Genomic DNA, 21,319 nt, shown 5'->3' with positions numbered 1-21,319 from the left:
AACCTCTTCATGTTCAGGGCTCCAAGAAGTGCCACCTGCATCCAAAAGTCCAACACAAATTAGTCATGTGGCTAAATGAGGCTGGGACATGCTGAGAGCCAGGAAGACACAGGGCAGCAGGAAATGAGGTAACCCGTCTCCCCCATAAGTTGGGTCCTGATCCTCCCGGAAGTCCACGATGATATTTACCTCTCTGCCAATTCTAAGCAGTGTCCACAATGAGCCTGCTGAACTCATGATCCCAGCAGACTCTGGTCCCAGCACTGACCCAACCCTCACTTGTACACCAGCGATCCAGGAGCCCCACTATGAATGAGCCCATGTCACTGAAGTCTACCCACAGGCCCTTGACTGGGTATTTAGCTGGACTTGAATGTGTACATTATAATGTTGCCTTTGGGTAAAGGTGTACAATCCATATTACTCACAGATTCTGATTACCTTTACTGAAAGGTCTTTTTTGGGTATCATTTAAATTGGACTTAAATGAGCCTGTAAGTAGCAAAACTGCCTCTCTCTGGATGCTCTACAGTCTAAGACGTTTGTGGATTCCAGCAGGCTGCCTCTCTTCCGAGCTGCCATGCTTTACTACCACGCCCCTGAAAGTCAGCGAATTTTGCTGTTTAGCAAGGACCTTATGGGGATTGACTGGAATAAGGAGGAGGAAATGCCCTACCTCTTCTTACAAGTGCAGGTTTTACTCTCAGCTGAATGAAAGGAGAGCAGAGGAAGGAAGGGTACAGGTGAAAACTAAAGCTGTGGGGTCTAAAAGCTATTTTTGTACAAGTCTGGTTGCCATGGTTGGGCTAGTCTTAAAGCATGGGAAGGGGCCCAGAGCTGGAAGGAGCAAGGGTGATGGGTGGAACCAGAGGTGTTCTCCAAGGCGGTGGCTTTAGCCACCATAGATTCTGTGCTGAGACTGTGGGCAACTGTGCTGAGCAGGGACTTCAGATCCCTGTTGCTGTGGTTTTCTGAAATAACCTTTCCTCCTAGGGGAATACTCCTTCCTCCCTCAGTTCCTGGGGAGCTGCTGGAAACTGGGATGGGAGGAGCAGATGCCGGCCTGCGGGGCTCAGGCTGGCTGTGTGAAGGAGAAGAGTTCATTTCCAGCCAGCAGGAAAGATCTCCCAGGCTAGGATTAACAAGAGCAGAGTGGCGTAGGCAGGCAGAGGGTGATAGTCTGGGACCCCAGAAGTTTCACGACGACTACAGGGGCCTCAAGTTTTCCTGTTGGCTGGTTTGGGGCTCCCCTCATTTCTGGTCAGGTTCTTCCTGGAGCCACCGAGGCTGACACTGGTGGGTGGGGTGGGCTCTAGCCCCAGCTCCCAGGGGGAAGGAGACAAGGCTTCCACATGGTTTCTGCCCAGCCCGTGCAACCGGAGCCAGGGAGCCTTTATTCATTTCAGGAAAAAAGTGAGCACAGCAATGAGAGGGGTGTAAAAGTGAGAGAGGAGGAGGCAATACTGACACAGGAAGAGCAGGAAGGACTATGTCTGGTCCCACAGGCAGCCCAACACAAAGCTTAAGGGAGGGGCGGCCCCCATCACCAGGCCCCTGGGCCAAGCACACCCGAGAGAAAGGGGAACTTGGGACTCAGGAGCACCAGGATGTGGCAAGGGGGTCAACACTGGGGCTTGCAGCTAGCACCGCAGCAGCCCTGCCCGGCCTGGGGTGGGCCCCCTCCCACCCTTCAGCTGGCTTCTCAGCGGGAACGAATGGAGATTGCAGCACAGGGGTGCTCTGGCATGAAGAACACAGTATGCCGGCCCAGCTTGCACTTCCTGTACTTCGAGGCCAGAGGGTGGGTCTGGGGATGTTGGTGCATCGAAGCCAGAAAGCCACCCAAGCAGGAGACCCAGGTGCACACAGACACATGGGCCTCTGGGCACGCTGCTGACCAGAACTGGACCCCGTCTCAGAGCCAGAAGGTCAAATTCGAGATGGAAGGAATGGGCTGTGTGCTGACAGGGCCCGAAACCAGACCCAGCTGACCTATGGCCCTTTCTGCTCCTTGGAACCCTGGCCCTAGCTTCATGGCACCCAGGCCAGGGGGCTGCTACTCTCCCCATGCGGCCATGGCCAGGAAGGATGGGGGCCTGGTGCGATGGGTGAGGGAACATGACTGTGTTGAGGCCATGCGAGGGAGCGGACTGGCAGGTGGGCAGGAAGGCTCTCTGAACCCAGTTTCCCAGTGTTCTGATCTAGCACTGAGCACAGGGAGCTGGGCTTTGGGGAACAGTCACTGCCACCCTGACCCACCTTCATTAAGCAGCTTTTTCTGACCTCACCTTGGGGACTCCTCGGCCAGCAGCACCCCCACCCCCAACTGCTGGGGGCAGAGGAGCCCCCACTGAGTGCTGGAAGGCAGTCCTGAGTCAGGAGCCAGGCCCCTGTTCCTCACAGGAAGTGAGATGAGGTGAAACCAAAGATGGTGACTAAGGCCCCAAAGTCCTTTCCTCTGCCTCCCCAGAAACTCTGCAGTCAGGCCAGCCCCAGGGAGCAGAGCCCGTGTAAACACGCTCGGGAGGGGAGGAGGGGTTGCTACATATGAGAAAATGTTAAACACAAATTACAAAGCACCGCTGTATCCTGTGGTGGCCTCCACCGGCCCGAGGGCTCAGCGAGGAAAGGGAGTGCGGGGGGCTATCAGCTCAGGGTGATCAGCTCCCTCTTGGAGGCAGCAACAGGGGTGGGCCTCATTCCACTTCCTTCTCCCCAGACGGCTTTGGCAAAGGAGTCTGTGGGTTGAGCAGTTTCCTCCCGTCTCCCTGACCCCAATCCCCTCTCACACGCCTTCCCTCAAACCCTGGGCTCTACAGGGGGTCTGAGTCCCCTCCCCTGGTGATGAGTGGCTTGCGCGAGGCAACCACAGGTAGACCTGGAAAAGGCCTCATTCCTTTTCAGCTGCACACCCCCCAAAGGGAGCCATCTCTGCCTCAGGCCAATGTGGGGAACGTGGGGACCACCACTCCACTCCCTGAGAACTGGGATGGGATGGGATGGTGAGTCAGGGGTCACAATGGCCCTTGAATTGACCTGGCCGGGGTACAGTCCAGGCGCAGTTTAGGTGCCTCCCCAGGGCCTGGTGACCCCTGAGGAACCCAAGGGACTGCCCATCTGGCTTCCTGCTGGGCCTGGCTCTGGGCCAGAAGCTGCTGGTGTGAAGAGCTGCCAGCCTCTGGTGCTTCCCTGATGGGCGCTCACATTTGGCATCCTGGCTCCCTCCCTCCCTCTTTCGCCCCATCGTCTCCCCATCCATCTCCCTAGCAGGCTGGGAGTTGCTCAATCTCCACTCCGCCCCTGCTGGTGACCCTGGTGGGTCTCTGGTCTGCAAGGAGAGTGAGGAAGACAAACATGGGCCCGCTGCCCTCTCTGGGAGCAGCTTCAGTGGCGAGCATCCTGCCCTGGCCCAGCCCGCCCTGGGAAGCCTAGAACTTTTGCGATTTCCACCTCAAAGCGTCTCAGTGGACTTCTACCCAGCACCAGCTCTCTCTACTTCAGAGATTACAAACTGGCATTCTCTTTCATTTTGGGTTTTTACATTTTCTGAACTGATTGCCAACATTTAAAAGTCAGGATATTTCACATAAAAATCCAGAGTTCTGGCTTCTGAAAAAAAAAAATCAATCTGGCAATGCAGGGCCCCTCTCTGAGAAGAGCTGAGCAGCAGTAGTGCCTACCCAGCCCGCAGCCCTCCTGTTAATGCCCTGCCTGGCCCTGGGGGCGTGCGAGCTTCCCCCTCTAGTTGTGATCCTCCCTTTTCCAGGGCCCAGGCCCTGGCTGAATCATAGCCTCTCAATGAGAAGAAACCTTACCGGTCATCTTATCTAGCTACCCTCCCATAACCTGAATCCTCTCTACAGCTTCCCAACAAGTAGCCATCCAGGCTTTGCTTGGATACTTCCAGCAGCAGAGAACTCACTATTCCCCAAGCAGCCTGATTCCAAATTCTCCCCCACATCCTTTTCTCACGTACACTCCCCAGTTCCCAGGCTCTGCTCCTCCATGGTGGCCAGGTGCACCCTTGCCCTACCACCTCCTTGTTGCTTGAGCATCTAGAACCTTTCCCCAACCCTGCCAACTTCTTTCCACTTCTCACTCGCCTGCCAGGTATCTCACACTTGACAGGCAGACTGTGCAGACTCCGGCTGTTCAGATTCTTCCCTGACAAGCCACACGCCAGAGGCCTGATCGCCACTGGTACCCCCAAACCTAGATGGGCTATTAAATGAGGGGAGACAGGCCTGAGGCACAGGCATCCTTTTCACAGCAAGGACCGAGGTAACAGAAAGGGGGAGTAGCAGTGCCTCCCCCCAACCCTTGGGGACTGCCAGGGGATAGCCCCAGGCCTGAGTGTCCCACTCTATCCCCAGCCACAGTTCTTGGACCCACCAGGCCTGCTCAGTCCCTACAGTCACACTGAACCCAGTGCAGCTCTGGGCCTTTGGCAAAGCCCAGCCCCTCTGCAGGGAGCCCCCCAGCTTCAGGACCAGGCAGAGCTGGACGAAGCAAGGAGACCAGGTAGGGGCCTGGGATCTCTTCCCCCAGTGGTCTCTCCTGGGCTCTCCTACAGCCCGCATAGCATTGTCCGTGGGCCACAAGGGCATGAGGGCTCTCCTGGGCCATGGGCTCTGCTCTTGGGGCAGATGTGGCCTTGTACCAAGCTCCTGATACTGGCCACACAGACCTTTCCCAGGATGATTTCTACCCTGCTTCCCGTTCCCTGGGTCAAGATTCTGCCAGGGCAGGCAGAACCAGAGAAACACCTCCAGCCCTCCCCAGACCCCACCCCCATCCTGCCACAGGCTTAGTGGGGCTGGGAGATTTCCCACAGACAGGATGGATTCAAGTTCCAGAGAGATGCCAGCAGAGCCAGCCACTCCTCCTGGCCAGCCTTGTGGGACTTAGATCTCCTAAGCACTGGCCTTCTGGCGATGGGCAGATCCATTAGTTTTTTAAGTTTTCCCCAAACACTTTAAACTTCAGTTATCAGGTTAAAAATTCCAAATAAAACACTAACTGCTTCTTGGCCCAAAGTTAGGGGTCTTGGCCCAGTGGGAGGGGCAGCAGCTTGGGTGGCTGAGCTGAGACAGGCTCTTCCTGCTGCCTCTTGCCCTGCCCCCCATCACCAGCCCCTCCCTCCCCACGAACGAGGCTGGTCCTGGCAGATGGATCCTGGCCCCCAGAAGTGGCGAGGCTGGGGTACTGCCACGTGCCTCACACCCGGATCTGGTACCCATTGAGGTCTGGCATGGCTTTGGGCTCAGAAGGCTTCTTTTCACCCGATGGCCTGCAGGGAAAAGAGAATGGAGAAGGGGTAGGGGTGAGTGGCTTGGTGGGGGAGGGGAGAAGGGAACAAACAGCGGCTGCTCCCCTAGCTCCCCCTCCATTCTTCAAGGTGCCCCAAAGGCAGCAGCGAAGTCCATGTGGGAGTGTGTTTCTGGGACCCCGACCTGCCTGTGCCGTCCTGTGTGTGGTCCCGACACTCTCTTACAGGCTCCTGCTCTTTGCTGGAGGCCCCCTCCTCTGCGGCTGGCTGTGACAACTCAACCCTGTGGCTATCTGCACTGGGAGCTTGTTCCCCACCAAAGCCCCCATGCCCCCACCCCCGGTCGAAGGGAATGACACAGCCCACGGGAGGCCTGCTTGTGCCCCTTAATCATCCCGGAGCTTTGACTCCTGAACGACAATGATATTAACGCAAGAGCCAGACCGCCGGGTAGGAAACAAAGGAGAGGAGGCGGCCTGGTATTTTAATGGGATGTTTTTGCCATCTAGATCGAGGCAAACACCAGACTTGCAGGGGCAAAAGTTAGGTTCAAAGCCGCCCACCAGCTGACATCTGAGGTTAACCTTTCCCAGCGGTGTTCCTGGGAGAACTCATTGTCTGGCAGGAGCCCACCCCTCCCCGCCTCTCTCCCACATAAGCTGCCTCTGACCCTCTGTGTGGGCCCCTTGCTCTGGCACCAGGGCCTCACACGGGGCAGCCAGTGCGCCAGTGAGTGTGGTTTTTGCCCCGGGGAAATGGGACAGCAACCCACCAACCCACATCACCTCCCTCGGGCCACGGGGGCGGGAAGGGGGGGGAAGGGGGCGGCAAAATAGGGAAGGGTGGGAAAAGGGTGAGAAAAACACAGGGATCTAGAAGATGAGAGGAGAAAGCTGCCTTCAGGCTCCCCCAGGCACGACCCCATCACCCCATCCCTCACCGCCTTTCGCTGCGGCTGTTCCTGCGGTGGGGGCTGGACTGGCACCGCTGCGGGGAGGAAACGTCCTTCTTCCGGTCCTTGGTGGGGGAGGGAGGGCCGGTCCCTTTGCCAATCTTGGTGTGGAGGAAGAAACAAAGACACCCTTAGGGCTTTTCCCCAGAGCCCCTCCTGCCCGGAGGCTGCCCTGTTCCCAGGGTCATCCCAAACCTGTTTCCTAGGAACTAAAGCTGCCAGAGCAAGGGTTCCTCAGCCGGGCAGTCTGCATTAGGGGGAAGTCACTGAGCTCTGTGATACTGTAAGAAGCCCTGGAGAACAGGGCCATTACCCATGCCACGTGAATGCAACAGCTGGGGAAGCAGCCTGGGTCTGCACTCTGGGTTGGGATCCTACCAGTCCCAAGGGGGACACTGGTAATCTTGAGCCAAGCAGAAGCTCAGACTGGCAGCCATGTATGATTAAGCAAGCATGAGAAAAGCAAATGAAACATCTTTCGTATGTCATGATCAGCTTAGCTTGAATTTTCAAAACCTGGGGTATACGGTGGGGGTGCTGGAGAGGGGCAAATAATGTGGGGATCCTTAGCACCATATAGATTGGGAATCACAGTGCTAAAGAATAGGTAACTCTTGGCTCCAACTCCGGGTCTCACCTGCTCCCTCGAAGACCCCCTACGACCCCAGCAGCCGGAGCCAGGGCAACTGGTGTACGCAGGGGAGGGCCAGCCCCCAGAGCCGCGCAGGGCCACTGCACAGGGAAGGTGCTGTCACTGCACAGGGAAGGTGCTGTCACTGCACAAGGTCGTGCCTGGGGCCTGGCAAGGCAGGGCAGCCGAGCTCAGACCGGCCCTGCTGGGGCGCTGCCGGCACCTGTGACATGCCCATGTTCCCCATCTCGAGACTGAGCGAGCGCCTGTCCAATCTCATCGCCTGTGAGCAGAGCTCTTGGGCTCCTTGTACCTGTTTCCTGCCCTGAAAATAGAGCTCCTCCCTGCCACCAGCTGCCTCCTGGGCTCTTTAGTGACTGACCAGTGGGGAAGGGCTGAGCACCCAGGAGGGGCCAGGCAGGCACCAGGGGAGGCTCTCCAGTCCCAGGGCCACCCAAAGAGAGGCCAAGATTCTGCCCACTGGTAGGCTGGGGGTGGGCAAGCCTCTCAGCAGCTCAGCCCACCTGCTAGGGTACAACAGCCCCTCGCCCTCCTGCTCATTGCAGGTGGGCAAGAGGGAGAAGGAACCACCACCCTCTTCGTCTTCCCATGGTATGCCTTCCTTCTTGTTTCTGACTTCCTCCTGGTCCTCTACGCAATGCAGGGTTTGGGAGGTCAAGGGTCAGGATATGCAGGACTGACAGAGGCTCCTTGCACCTGGCCCTACCTTTCCCTCCAGACAGCCCCCGATTTCTCAACCAAGGGCTCCACCAGAGAGGGTCTCAGCCCTGCCCTTCTCCCCAGGGTGGCAGACTCACCCTCACCCACACCCAGCTCACCTGATGCTTCCTTCCAGACCCTTCCCTGGCCCGCCCCCCTGAGGGAACCCAGAGACAAGCCCCATCCGCCACGGAGACTCTTCACCCCCATCACCTCCCTTGAGCCTCGCTCCACCTCTGCTGGGGTGGGAGCCAAGGTGAGGGGGGGCGGGGGGCACTCCCCCGAGAAGTGGCGCACTAGGAAGCAGCAGCCCTTCCATTTCCAGAGCCGGGCCCAGGGCAGGCGCCCGCACTGACCTTGAGCCGCATGTCACGGGCGTGGCGCTCCAGCTCCTTGCGGAAGTCCTCGCGGCCCAGCCTCTCCACGTCCAGCACGGAGTGCTTCCACTCGATCTGCTCCACGCTGTGCGGGTCGTGGGACACGCACTGGCCCAGCTTCACCTTCTTCAGCACGTGCCAGCAGCGGCCGTAGGCGGCCTCGTAGTCCAGCACAAGCTCGCTGAGCGTGCGGAAGGCTGGCGGCTTGTACATCAGGTCCTCGCGCCGGCTCATGCCCAGCGCCCCGTAGCGGCCGCCGAAGTTCACCCCCAGCACGATGTGGCGGAAGTAGTTCCCTGAGAAGTAGGTCTTGAAGCTGATGGGGAAGCGCTCCAGGGTGGGCATGCTGTTGGTGAGGTAACTGGGCCCGCCAGCCCAGCTAAGGAAACAGCCGGCAGAAGCGCAGGCAGGACCCTCCGCCCTGTCTCCCGAGGGCGGACCCCCAGCCGGCCCCACCTGCATCCCGTCCTCCCGCCTGGAGCCTGGCATGCAGTAGGTGCTCAATAAAGTAACCTGTAGGGTCAGGGCTCTCAGTCATTCGTGGCCGCTGCGAGAATGTCAAGCAGGGCTCGCAAACTATTAATAGCTAACAGTGAGTTCCCCACTGCAAACTGCAGAGCTTTCCAGAAGCCCTCGTGGCTGGAGGAGGGATGAGAAAGGCCTGCTGCCCGCAGCCCTGTCTCCCTCCTTCCCTCATTCTGTCCCCTCACCCGCCCCCCTACTCACTCGCAGACACATGCTGTCACATTCTCTCTCTCTCACACATACCTTCCTCCCAGATGCACAGGCAGTTCTATTCGCTTTCTCTCACTGCTGCCCCCCAGTACACACTCGTGCTTGGCTACTGCCCTTCACACCTAGCCAAGCTCCCCGGGCCCGGGAGGCCCACACAGCCTGGGCCGCCTGCCGGCTCCAACCTCTCACGCCGCCTGCCGCGCTCCTTCAGTCTCTCCGACCTGGAGCTCCCCCCCCCGCCAGGACCTTCTGCACCAGCTCTTCCCTTTAACCAGGGGGCCGGTCCGTGTCCACCTAAGCTGGCCCCTCTCATGCCCTAGGCTCAGCCGCCATGGCTGACCTCCCCTTCTAATGCAAGTCGGCTCTCCTGTTCCTTTCCTCCATGACACGCTCACCACAAACTGCAACAATTTTACTTATTTCTTTGTCCGCTTGCTTATTTTTGTGTCCCCTGCCAGAACGATTTTTGTGTCCCCTGCCAGAACGCAAACTTCTGAGAGCCGGGACCTCGTCTGACCACGTTCCTTGATGCCTGTCTGGGGCTTAGCCCAGAGCCAGGCACCTAAGAGTTACTCAATGAACTCTCCTTGAACAAATGAGTAGAAGGGGATGAACAAACAAGAGCTTGGAGCAGATACCCTGTACGGGCACTGCGCCAGGTGTCCTCTATGCAATGACTTGTCCAGCTGTCCTAACCACCTTGCACGACAAGCACGGCCAGCGTGCCCTTTGGCAGAGGAGGACTCCGAGGCTCAGAGATGTTAAGGGACCTGCTTGGGGTCACACAGCCAGTAAGCTGCAGAGCTAGGATTCAGGTCCAGGTCAGCCTGCCCCCGAAGTCTGTGCTTTTGGTCGCTAGGGTACGTACTGAGCCCGGCTCCTCGCAAGGCCTGAGGACGCACAGATGAACAGGGCACACGCTCAGGGCTCAGCAAGGAACAGCCCAGGAAAAAACTCAGTACAGGGTCCGCTGTGTGTGCAGCAAACAAAGGGGCTGTGGCAGTTCTGTGGGGACCACGGGGAGGGGCCCCAGCCGAGATGGGAGCTGCTCTTGTCATTTCCCTGTCCAGGAGTCCCCAGGTAACCTCTGAAAGGTCTCTGGGACCACGTGATCCTGCCTGGGTCAGCTTCAGGTGAGCTCTGCTGGGGGGGGGGGGAAGCAGAGTGTCCCTCCCCTCTCCCACAGTGTGGGCGGGAGCCTCCACCTGGGGGTGTGGCCCCTGAAGAAGAGAATGTGGGCTCATGAAGGAGGCACTGGCAGCGGCCTCAAGTTCTAGGGTTGGCCTCAGGCACATCCCCGCCAAGAACCCTTTGGACTGGGCCAGGCTTCTCAGGCTCTACGGAGGTGGGCCTGCCCCTCAGCAAACCACCACCACGGTGCAGTTAGCTCTTGGGGCCTCTGCGGGAGGGGGACTGAGGAGGCACCCCTGTGGTCTCTGTGTATAATTTCAGGTAGGTATGTCCATGAGGGGTGGGGGGAGTGCCCCCTTGGATCACAGTCCTCCTGGAGAAGCCGAGCTCCTGGCCTGACCATCATATTCTCCTCCCCGATCTGTCCCAGGTCTGTTCAGCAGCTTGCCCCCTGCCCTCTCTGCAGCACTAAGCCAGGCACCTGTACCAGGGGGTGGGGGGCACACAGAATACTTAAGAGCTGGGAGGTACTATGGGAAGCGGGAGATGGGAGGGGTGGGCAGAGACGAATCCAGACTGGCCTGGACTGGTAAGACTGAGTGACGGGCACATGGGATTCACTATATTATTCTGTCTGTACAAGCTTAACATTCTCCATCATGAAACAAAACAAAAGGCTATAGCTAAGGCACAGACAAATTAGAACAGAGAACAGGCCATAAACACCTGTCTCCCTCCTGCTCTGACTTGGGGCTGATCTGTTCCACCTCGCTACCCTGGTGACCCAGCTATAGGCCTCAGTTCTGCCCATTGGATGGGGGGTGACCCAGAAACTCTGCTTTGTTAAAGAGGCAGTTTTGTTTCAAAGACCCCATCCATCATTTCCACAAATCAACGGGTCCTGGAGATGCCGACATTTGGGCATTTAAATGGCTTCTCCCAGACTGTCTGCTTCTCCGAAATGGCACGACAGCCTTTGTGAGACAATATGCCCTGATTTGGGGGCTCAGAGAACACAGTCACTGTGTCTACATGACTCAAAAAAGACCAGCCTAAGGGCGCCTGGGTGGCTCAGTCAGTTAAGCATCTGCCTTTGGCTCAGGTCATGATCCCAGGAAGGGATAGAGCCTGGTGTTGGTGGGTCCCAGCTCAGCAGGGAACCTGCTTCTTCCTCAGCCCCTGCCCTTCCCCACTGCTCATGCGCTCACGCTCTCTCTCTCTCTCTCAAATAAATACAATCTTAAAAAATAAGGATCTGCCTAAGAAGCCTGGAAAAGTTAGCAACTGAGGTGCTGGGGACTGAGTCTGCCAAGAGCTCTTCACATTGGGACCAAGTTCATGACTGCTGGGAGGGCCTTGGGGCTCATTCAGCCCTCCCCTTCCAGAGGAGAAAGCTGGAGCCCAGAGAGGCTGAGTCCACCTGCCCCTAGTCTCCAAAGGCCAAGGAAGGATACATTCCCAGGATCACAGCTTCCAGGCATTTGATTGGCAGAGCCTCTTTGGTCATTTCCTTGGCCAGGTCCATCAGCCTGGGGGAAGGGAGGCAGAACCATAAGGACACAGCCTCCAGTCCCTTCCAGTGGGGGAGGGTCAGCGGGAGGGAGCAGGTGGTCTAGAAGTGCCCCCTCCCTTCCAGCTCAGGGCCAGCAACCCCCCCGCCCCCCACCAATCTGTCCTGAGCCTGAGTGGTAGAAGAAGAGGCGGGGTGGGGGGGGCATGCCCCGGAAAGCAGGTCTTGGACACCCATGGGTCTGGGGGCCTTCTATGAAGACGGTGTTGCGGGGGCCAGCGGGAAAGCATGCCAAGGATGCTGGGGACCCTGGCATTGCTCTTGTCCCTTTCAGAGCACAGTGAACACCTATGACTCAACCATGGCTTCTCCAAAGAGCTTGTAATTAATTACAACTGCTCCCCCGCAGCTGGCTGGCTGCCCGGGGCCTAGACACAGGCTCTCAGGCAGTTAGCTGCCCAGCGACAACCCAGCCTGTTCCTGAACTTGCAATTCAGGCCACTTTGAGACAGCCTATCCCCGAGGCCTGGTTCCTTCCTCCTCATCAGATGCTGCTCCCAGGCCTGGGAATGCAGCCTGGCCACTGGCCCTGCCCAGGAAGGTGCTGGATTCCCCCATTGCACTGAGGCTGGAGCGGGGCCCCCAGCACCCAGCAACCACAGGACGGTGAGAGCAAAGCTTCTCCGTTAGAGAGGCTGGATTCTACCCACGGCTTTCAAGAAGGGGTAATTAAGTCATTGAGCAAGCAGACCATGTAAAGTATTTTTCATAAGAAAGCAAACATGGACAGATCGTGTGTGGAGAAAGATGTAAAATTCACATTAATTTTTAAAACACAGGGTTTTAAACTTTGGGCTGAGCCCCCAGACCCAGCAGTGGCATTCACCCTCCACTCTCCTCTGCCTTTGGGGCTTCTTTGGGGTGAAGCCTGCCAGGGGTCTACAGGGGCTGGCGGAATGGGAAGTGCCTGTGGGGTCCCTGTTTCTCAGACACTGGGCCCTGTACTAAGTGACTAGAAGAGTGTCCAATAAGGCAAACGGGGTGGCAGACAGGTCCCCTGTAATGGGGAGTATGCAGGCAGTTGCAGGGGCCGGAGAGAGTGGGAGGCCTGGCTCTCTCCCGCTAGGCTCATTGATTAAAAAAAGAGAGAGAGATAAGGCTAGACATCTACCTGGGACACCCTCTGTCATCACCAAGGCAGGCTGAGGGGCTGCCCGTCACTCTCTCAGCTCAGCATGGATGTTCCATCAAGGGAGCCCTGGATATTCATCTTGGGCAAGAGTTCCCCCTTTAGGACAACCTTAGAACCCCACAGTGGTACTTGCCCCCACTGGCTGGGTCCCCTGGGAAGTGTCCCTGTCTGCCTCTCCCCAGGCGCCCCAACCTGGCTGGGCGCACTGTTAGCCTGGATGCAGAGAGACAGGGTGCTCCCCAAACTTACCCTGTCAGAGGTCTGCTCTTCTTAATTTCAAAGAACTGTGTCCCTGTGTGATTGTACCTGCAGGTACCAGTTAAGGGCTTCCTAGCTGGGTCTGGAAGTGCGGCGTCCCTCTGCCCCCACCCATGTGCCAGACCCTGGGCCCAGCACTCCCGGGGTGCAGACTCGGTAAGAACCCCACAAAGTGCTGCCACAAGGCACTCGAGACTGGAACACCGGAAAGGAGAGGCCAGCACAGCTCTCCCCTCCAGGCTGTGAGCTGTGGAGCGGGCAGCCAGGCCAGCCAGGGCTGGGAGAGACAGAGCAGACGCTCTCAGCAGCATGTCGTTGTCCAACCAGCCGAGAAGCAATGTGCATGGACAGGAGGCTGGAGCTGGGGAGCTGCATCCAGTGCAGCTAAACTGCCCAGTGCTGCTCCTGAGCCAACGGCCTTCCCCAGTTTGTGCCACAACGTCCCCACTGGGACAATGGAAGGGCTGGACCTGATTTCCAGTAATGAGTCTGTCTTTTCTCCTGCTCAGGCCCCATGCCTGGTCCTTCCATCCCTGTCACATCTGCAGCTGGCAGGGCCTAGTGAGAGGACTCAGGACACACAGCTCTGGGCAGGCACAGGGGGCGGAGAGGCCCAGAGCAGGGATACTGGGGAATCAGGCCTAAGGGGGGGTCAGGTCTTTCCATGCAAGGCAGCTGGCCTCCTACAAGGGAAGAAAGAGGCAAAGAACTAGGAGAACGTTCCAAGATGTGGAAGTTACCTCTTAGAGTGTAAAATCCTTTTTCTCCTCCACCTGCCTCCCCCCATCCCTTTCAAATAGCTGTTAAACAGCCCCAAGGGAGCTCCCCCTCTCTCTTGCCGGGTCCGGATGGACAGCAGAGGAGGAGGTCTGGGCTGGGGGACCCGGGCTTGACAATCTCACCAGCAGGCCCCTCGGGAGACATTTACCCTGTCACACGGAGGACGAGGAAGTGGGTGGCGGAGAGGCCCGTGTGCGGCGGGCACTCATCCGAGAAAACCCTCCCGTGGCCAGGCGGTGCTAGCACACTCGAGGGCCACAGAGATGCGCTGCGAACAGCACTCTTGGGCGTTGTGGCCCTGGGCCGCTCTGCTGATGCCTCTCCAGCCCCGTCTGGAGATGGGCCCCCCTTGGTCTTTGGACCAGCAGGCCAGCCAGATGGTGGCCATGACCCTGAACCTGGGAGGATACTGCAGCTCCCTGATGTAGCGCTGCACGGCTTCCAGGCGCTCCGGGACAGGCGTAGAGGACTGGAACGTAGGCACACTCGGTATGGGAATCTAGGGGTGGAGAAAGAGCTCTGGTCATAAGAGGGAGGCTCACCCCGGAGCTTCCAGCCCACCCGACACCCAGGATTTGCCCCCAGAGAAGCTGCCGCCTGGAGGTCTCCCCCTTCCCTCCTGTCCTGACCCTCTGTCTTTGGCAACTGCTCCCAGAGATTCTGGTCAGGCCCCCACCAAGGCCATTTCTCTCCCTCCTGGCACTCGACAGCATTTCTAATTTGGAGCTTATGTTGATGTTTCGATTTTATGCTTCTTCCATAATTTTAGAAAAACACAGGTTGGCTCACCAGCTGTTTTGAATCTTAAATATCCGTCAACTTCCCGGCTCAACAAGAATGTCAATATTGGGGTTAATTTCATTTGTGTTCGGGGTTTGCTCTGGTTCAACTGTTGGATCAAAATAGATCTACCCGGTGTCGCCTTCCCCCCAGGGCCCTGCCTGGGCTGGGGGAGTGCTCCTTCCGTGAGGGTGAATGCACCCCAGTATCACAGAGTGTTGGAAGGCACAGGCCTTCTACCTGTAGCCCAAACTGCTGAGGAGTCGGTCAGTGGTCGCTGGTTGGAGGATCAGGTTTTGGGACAGGCTTTGCCCGGGATCTATTTGCCATGGCCTCGCTGCTTTGGAGGGGTTTCGTGGAGGCACAGGAGTCCCCTTCTCAGGCCAGGGGTCCTGAATTCTAGCAGTTTGGCTGCAACAAGTCAGCAAGGCTGAGGTGGCCAAGAGGAGCACCAGCTAGGGTTCTCTGGGGTTACAAAACAGATAGAAGGTAGAAGAACCCGGCTTCCAGAAACAAGGCCCACCTGTCTGGGCTCCCCCTCGGCCACCAGGACATCTTGCTGGGAGGTGGCCTCAGGCTCCTCACAGAGAGGTCTCCCCCTCTCCCCCTGAGGTCTCTACTCCACCCTAACCCCCACCCCCAGCCCACATGGAGCCCACCCAGCAGGGCTGGGGCTGCTGAGTCTCAGGCTGCATGGATAGGGCTATGTGTGAGCCAAAGGGTAAAGCAGGAGCTCTGTCTGTGTGACCCTGGGGTAGGGCTGGGGTGGGAGAGGTTCTGCCTGTCGTGAGATACCGAGCCCACAGGGCACAGCCTTTTAAATGGCAGGGCTACCACGGTTGAAGACGCGGGAGGGAAGGCCCGGTTGGGAGAGTCCAGAGCAACAGCTCTGTGTCAACTTCCTCTCTTTGCTGGTCCCCTCCTTCCCATCTCGGCCGTCCCGAGCAGCAGACACTTCTCTCTGGAGGAAGCTATTTCCCCTTTCACATCACACTGTGGCCCAAACTGACGCAGCCACGTACAGTCCCCAGGAGGATAAAAGTCCCAGGATTGGGGGGAGGGGCTCTCTCCCACTTCCTGCTTGACCACGGAGGGCCAGATGAGCTCCAGAACTCTCTGAGGGCCTGGCTTAGCCTTCCCCGTGTCAGCATATGCGGTGAGAGGGAGGGGAGAGAGGAACTGGAAAAATTCCTTCGCAATGTGCTGTGAAGAGCATGGCGCCCGACCTCCTCAGGTGGAAGGTCCCTGAGAGGCAAGTGGGTCGTCCCCTTCTCGACTGAGGTCATCCAGGAACTTCCAGGAGCTTTGGATAGAGACTGAAAATATGTCCCCCTTTGAGACAGTCCAGACAAGGAGGGAGCTCCAGTCAGAGGATCCTTCACTGACGCTTACCAGAGCCAGCCTTGGGTCAGGGCATCGCCTGCCATCCAGACAGAGAACCTAGGGATTGATTACTCTGGGAGAAGGCAAGGACTCTAAGAGAGGCAAAAAAAAAAAAAAAAAAAAAAAAAAGATGTGGGATTCACAAGTGGGGCCTCAAAGGCCCCCACCACTGAGGCTTAGCTGGAAGGAGCTGTCTGGCCAGCTGCATGACTCACGTTACGTGTGTTAAGTGATGCAGACAGCGCCAACGCTGTTCTTCTGAACGTCCACGTACACACTCATTTGCTCAAAAACAAATACGCAGGATTCCGTACATCCAAACGGCCAGGCCCGCTTTAGGACTGGGGGCAAATTGGTAGCCTGGATTTGCCTCCTGGCCCCCAGCTACAAACCGGGAGCCAGGAAGTGTCAAAGGGTGGTTAAGTGGGGTACGTGGCAGTGAGTGATATCTACTACCCAGATCTCTTCGGGGACAACTCCTCCTCCACTACCAAGGCCAAGGGTTACCCTTGGTCCATGACCCCCTGAAGTCCTGAACTCTACTAAGACAGTCTCCCTGGTAGAGTCCATTTCAACCAGCACAACAAAGAGGCTTTTCAGGGAGGTGGATCAGCCCGCAGATGAAGGTGTGGGCAAGAGGCAGGACAGCCTGGAGGTTGATAGAGCCGGTCAGAACCAGACCATCTCAATCCAAATCCCAGCTCTGCCATTTACTGTCTGGCATCAAGTTCCTGAAGGTCTCTCTGTGCCTCAGAAGCCTCATTTGTGAAATGGGAACCGTAACAGAACCAACCTCACAGCATAAAGGAGGTGCTACACATCGAGGCCTTAGAACAGCGACTGGCACAGAGCAAAGGTTCGATTCCTGCTCAGCGTCACTTACAGTGTGGGCCAAGGCGGCTGGTCAGCGTGTGTGGATACCGGCAGTGTTACCTTTTTGGAGGAGATGTCCAAATTCCCATTCTGCAGGAGCTCCGTGGCCAGAGCCACCATCAGAAGACCAGCAGCAGCTGGTCTGGGAGAAGTGGCCCCTGAGCTTTTAAAGGTGGTGGCAGCTTGGAACATCAAGGAGAGATTCTTATGAAAGGACATGAACTGTTCCTGGACCTGAGATCCTTTTGGAAGCAGGCTGCCCTTCAACGAACTGTATCATCCTCTAAAGGATGCTCCCCCAAAGCACCTGGGGTGTGGCCACCACACCCTCAGGCCTTGCTCCATTTGCTGGGCACACATTATGTGCTCACCTGGTTTCACATGCTCGACTTCATCAATCCCTCCCCAAGTCCCTTGGACACTGGTGTTGCTACCATCCCCATTTTACAGCTGAGGACACTGAGGCACAAGGAGGTTGCATGCCTTCCTCACACAAAAACAGTTATGAGAGAATCAGGATTTGAATATGCTAGAGTCTTCTGCTGAGCTCTTTGTATCACACTACACTACAGGACTCCCAGGCTGAGCCCCGGGCAGGGGCCGGGCAGGTAGCACAAAGGGGGAAGGCAGGCGGGGAGGGCGTGGCGGGGACTGTGGCCAGTTGGGAGAGAGGGAACTACTCCTCAGCTCCAGCAGCCAGCTGCTATGTGGGATCACAGATTCTCTGTTCCCGGATCTTCTCATTTTCTGAAAAGATGCCCACAATCTGGATCTTTATGTGAAATCTCCCAATTTTACACTTTGGCTCCAGTGATCTTTTAAAACAGAACGCCATCCCAACAAAACAGCTCTTGGGCCCGCCATGATGTGACCTCTACAGAGAATGCCTCCAAGGGCACGGCCACCCAGGAGGGGCCAGCCCAGGGGTTGGTCGTCTCTGCTGCTGGCACTCTGGGATCCAATCACCGGTGCCTCCCAGACTCTAGGGCTCCTTTCTATTCTGGGCTAAGGTCCAAGAGGAACCCCACAGAGACATCCAGCTTCTCTATCTGTGACCTTTGTCACATGGTTTAAGGAGGGAGAGTTTGGAATTTTTCCAGTCTGCACATAAGACCCCTTCCACTCCACCAGACTGTCAGTCATGACATCCCCTCCACACCCAACCAAGAGCTTCATTTTTCATGGGTGTCCTCCCTAGACGTGAAGGTTGAAGATGACAGGATGACATTATGGACCAGTCGCTAATGAATTCGCGAATTTTTTTTAGTCTTTGGGAGTGGTGACAGTTTTGCAGGGAACCATTCACACTCTCCCACAGCCCGATTCAGACATAAGCAAGGTGCTGGAGAGCTGTCTGCTAACCCCCGACTTGCTGTTGTTTGGGAGAAGCGTGGGGCTCTGGCCCTCTTGGCGCCAACACCGAGTGAAACCTAGCCTCCCCTCCTGAGGGAAGATGTGAAGAGAGGTAACAAACCTCCAGTAACAACTACGGCCTTTGACACGTAGTCTCTCACTGAATTTTCCCCACACTCCACTCCATCGCACAGGTGAGAAAACTGGCTCAAATAGGTCGAGGGCCTGCTTGAGTTCACAGGGAGAGGCGGGTGATCAAAACCATCAGCCGTATCCTTTGACGCAACGCTTCCTTTCCAGGAATTTATGCCAAGGAAATAATAAGAGACGGATCCCCAAATGTATGTCTTAGAATGTTCGCTACCGTGTTCATCTTAAGAATAAAATATTAGAAATAATGTCCAATCACAGGGGATTAGCTTCCTAAGTTCCAAGTTTCTACATAGGGCAATTATGTAGCCATGCAAAATCAATCCATATTTTATTTCCCCAGGAAATATTAGGCCATTGCTCAGCCTTCAACCTCTGAATTCCCTTTTCCCGGAAGACAGTTTCTGACGGCTCCACCAATGACTTGGTAAAAATGAAACAAAACAGGCTGTCTCCATGTCTATTCCACATGAAGGGCCGCTGTCCCTGGTCCCCTTCTCACCTGAGCCGGCACGACTAAGCACTGGGCTCTGACTTTTGCCCCAAGCGCTTTTCTTTGGGCATTTCTGCATCGGGGAGAGTGTTTCCTTAGTCTCAACCTTAATGCTAAAAAAACACAAAAATTATGCATGCGAAAACTTCAAGCACTCTTTCATCCAGCAAACACACACCAGTGCCTGTCCTGTGCGAGGCGCACAGAAAGCCCTGGAAAGATAAAGATGAATGAGACACAGCCTCAGCCTTCATGGGGGACGCAACTAAAGGACAGCCATCGTGGAGCCAGCCCTACACGGAAAGATGATTTAACTTTACTCCTCTCCACAGGCCCTTTTCGTACTGCCCTGCATCTCACATCCAGCAGAGCAGAGGACCTGGAACCCGAAGACCTGTGGTTGAGTCCTGGTTCTGTGTCCACTTAATGGCTGTGGGACCCCGAGTTCCTACCTGAGTTTCCATCTGTAAAATGGGACCCCAAGCCCCACTTGTTCCGCAAGGCTGTCTGAGAACTCAGTGGGATGAGGCACGAAAATATTTTCTCAACACTTGAAGCCCTGTGTACTCCTTAGTCCTTCATTACCTCTCTGCCCACACAGTTCATTGGCTTAGCAAATAAGATATAAGCCACGCTGGTGTACTCGTTAGTTAATCCACTGCCCTGCCCACAAAACATGGGTATTTAAAAAGAGACGGAAGAGGGGGCGCTTGGCTGGCTCAGTCAGAAGAGCATGAGACTCTTGATCTCTGGGTCGTGAGTTCAAGCCCCACTGGCGTGTAGAGATTACTTAAGTAAATAAACTTAAAAAAAATAAATAAAAAGAGATGGAGGAGTGCCTACTGGAAACAGGGTATGTGGACCTCACAGAACCTCAGGGGCAGTTGAGAGAAAATTCTTCTGGACAGGTACAACCTGTCTGTATTTTTAAAGTGTTACCATGCGAGTGGTCCCCTACCCCACAAAGGAAGGTGTGGTTTTGTTCTCCCAGCCCCAACATCACTAAAACCCTGAATACCAACCCCCACCCATACACATACACATCCCTCACCTTGGGCAGGTCTGTGGCCCCACGGATCCGCTGGGCCACCTTCTCTCCATCGGGGTGGATCTTGGCCACGTGCTTCCACATCCTTTCCCAGGTGGCCTCGTCCACAGGCAGCCCACCCCGGTTGACAAAGAAGGGGACGCCTCCATCTCGCAGGTCCTCTTCCCCTTCCTCTTCTGGCTCATCATCTCTCTGGGCTGAGGCCCCTTCGCTGGTCTCCAGACGTCTGACCCCAGAGGGGGCGGCAGCGACAGTGGGGGCAGCACCACCGCTGCCACCCCCGGCCACCTTCTTCCCCCCTGGCATCCCCGAATCTTTGACGGGGGTGGGAGAATGTATCAGGAGGCAGAAAAAAAAAATAGGTGGCTCACAAGAGGCCTCCCACACACCAGCTGCAGAGATAACACATGGCCAAACAGAGTGCAAGGCGCCTTTAAGAAACCAGGGCGTGGCTCCTGTACAGTAAAATACTACTCGATAAGAAAAAAAAAAAATCAGTGCCTCAACGTGAAGTAGGGGGTAGAGAGGTGGTTGTCCGGGGTCAGCCTTAGAGGCTTTGTTCTTTTTGTGAAGCGGGATAAAGAGAACACACCCCAAGTTGGCAGCCTTCACAAAGCTCCCCCATTTGACAGCGAGAACAATGATGGCAGCAGTCTGGGCTTGCAGAGAGCAGAAAAGTCGGAGGGAAACTGAGGCCAGACAGCTCCGACCTGCAGCCACAGAGGGTCAAGGCACCGGTGCCCAGGCCGACCGGGCGCCCCAAGTCCCAGTTTTGGAGAGAACAGATTCCTCTCCAAAATATCGCACGCTCAGGCAGCGCGCGCTCCGGGGGATATCGAGGCGACTCCCGGCCGTATCAGGTCGGAGCCGGGACCCCCGGACCGGAGGGTGGCGAGGGGCCGCGATTTCTTCCACGCGACGAGCCTGGGAGTCAAGACTCGCAGCTGGCGGGGCGCGGGGAGGGGGCGCGCGCCGACACGCTCATTCCACGCCCGCGGCCAACTCCCCGCACAAAGTGGGCTTTGTCTCGGCCCCCGTCCCCTCGCCCCCGGGAAACAGCAGCGAAGCTCTCAGAAGGGGGAAGGGCGCGGCGGGGAGCGCCAAGGCCCCGCCGGTCCCCAGCCCGGCGCGTCTCAGCGGGCGGACAGCGGGCACCCGGCGCCGCGCAGCGCCGACCGAGCCATCGTGGGACGCGGGTCCCGCTCCCAGGCCCGGGGCTCAGCGGGGCCGACTCGGGCGGCGCGCAGGGGCCAGGCTGAGGTCACCGAGCGGCGGGCTCCGGCCGCGCGGTCGCAGCCTCGGAGTGGCTGCGGCATGGGCGGTGGCGCGGCCGGGCCGGGCGAAGGATGCTCCGCGGCGGTCCGCTTGCGCTCGCGCTCGCGCTGCCCGGGCTGAGCGGAGCCGGGAGGAAGGACCTCCCGCGGGGAGGGCTCGAGGCTCGCGCAGCCACAGTCCGCGGATGGAGCTGGAGGCGAGTGACAAAGCCCCTGCGAGCGCGGGCTGCGTTAGTCCCGGGAGAGCAGCCGGCCGAGCGCGGGGTCCAGGCACAGATCGCGGCTCGGCTGCTCCGCGAGGCTCGGGCCACCACCGCCCCCGCCGCCCCAGGGCCCAGCTTGCGCCGGCCGCGCGCGTCCCCTGCCCGCCTGCCGCCCACCGGGCTCGACTCCGGCCCGCGCCGCGCATG

General features: G+C 57.4%; 1 protein-coding gene across 2 annotated transcripts; it reads right to left on the bottom strand.

Moving 5' to 3' along the window:
* Positions 1–1,353: 1,353 nt before the first annotated feature.
* VASH1 (vasohibin 1) lies at positions 1,354–21,259 on the bottom strand. Of its 2 annotated transcripts, none has more exons than XM_025869581.2 (7): positions 19,639–21,259; positions 13,966–14,054; positions 12,767–12,826; positions 11,270–11,344; positions 7,929–8,310; positions 6,210–6,322; positions 1,354–5,290 (listed from the first exon to the last, which is right to left on the bottom strand). In XM_025869581.2, exons 1-7 carry the CDS (start codon positions 19,939–19,941, stop codon positions 5,218–5,220), a joined length of 1,095 nt encoding a protein of 364 aa, XP_025725366.1. In that variant the 5' UTR covers positions 19,942–21,259; the 3' UTR covers positions 1,354–5,217. The 2 variants fall into 2 exon arrangements, with proteins under 2 accessions (XP_025725366.1, XP_025725367.1); XM_025869582.2 differs by having other exon boundaries at positions 12,767–12,823.
* Between the last annotated feature and the right edge of the window lie 60 nt (positions 21,260–21,319).

The sequence above is a fragment of the Callorhinus ursinus genome, unplaced genomic scaffold, assembly GCF_003265705.2.
Source record: "Callorhinus ursinus isolate GAN/ISIS: 27379988/994484 unplaced genomic scaffold, GSC_fseal_2.0 scaffold8, whole genome shotgun sequence".
Classification (NCBI taxonomy): domain Eukaryota; kingdom Metazoa; phylum Chordata; class Mammalia; order Carnivora; family Otariidae; genus Callorhinus; species Callorhinus ursinus.
Note: the sequence above shows the minus strand (reverse complement) of the source record. Positions and strands in the feature narration are given on the sequence as shown.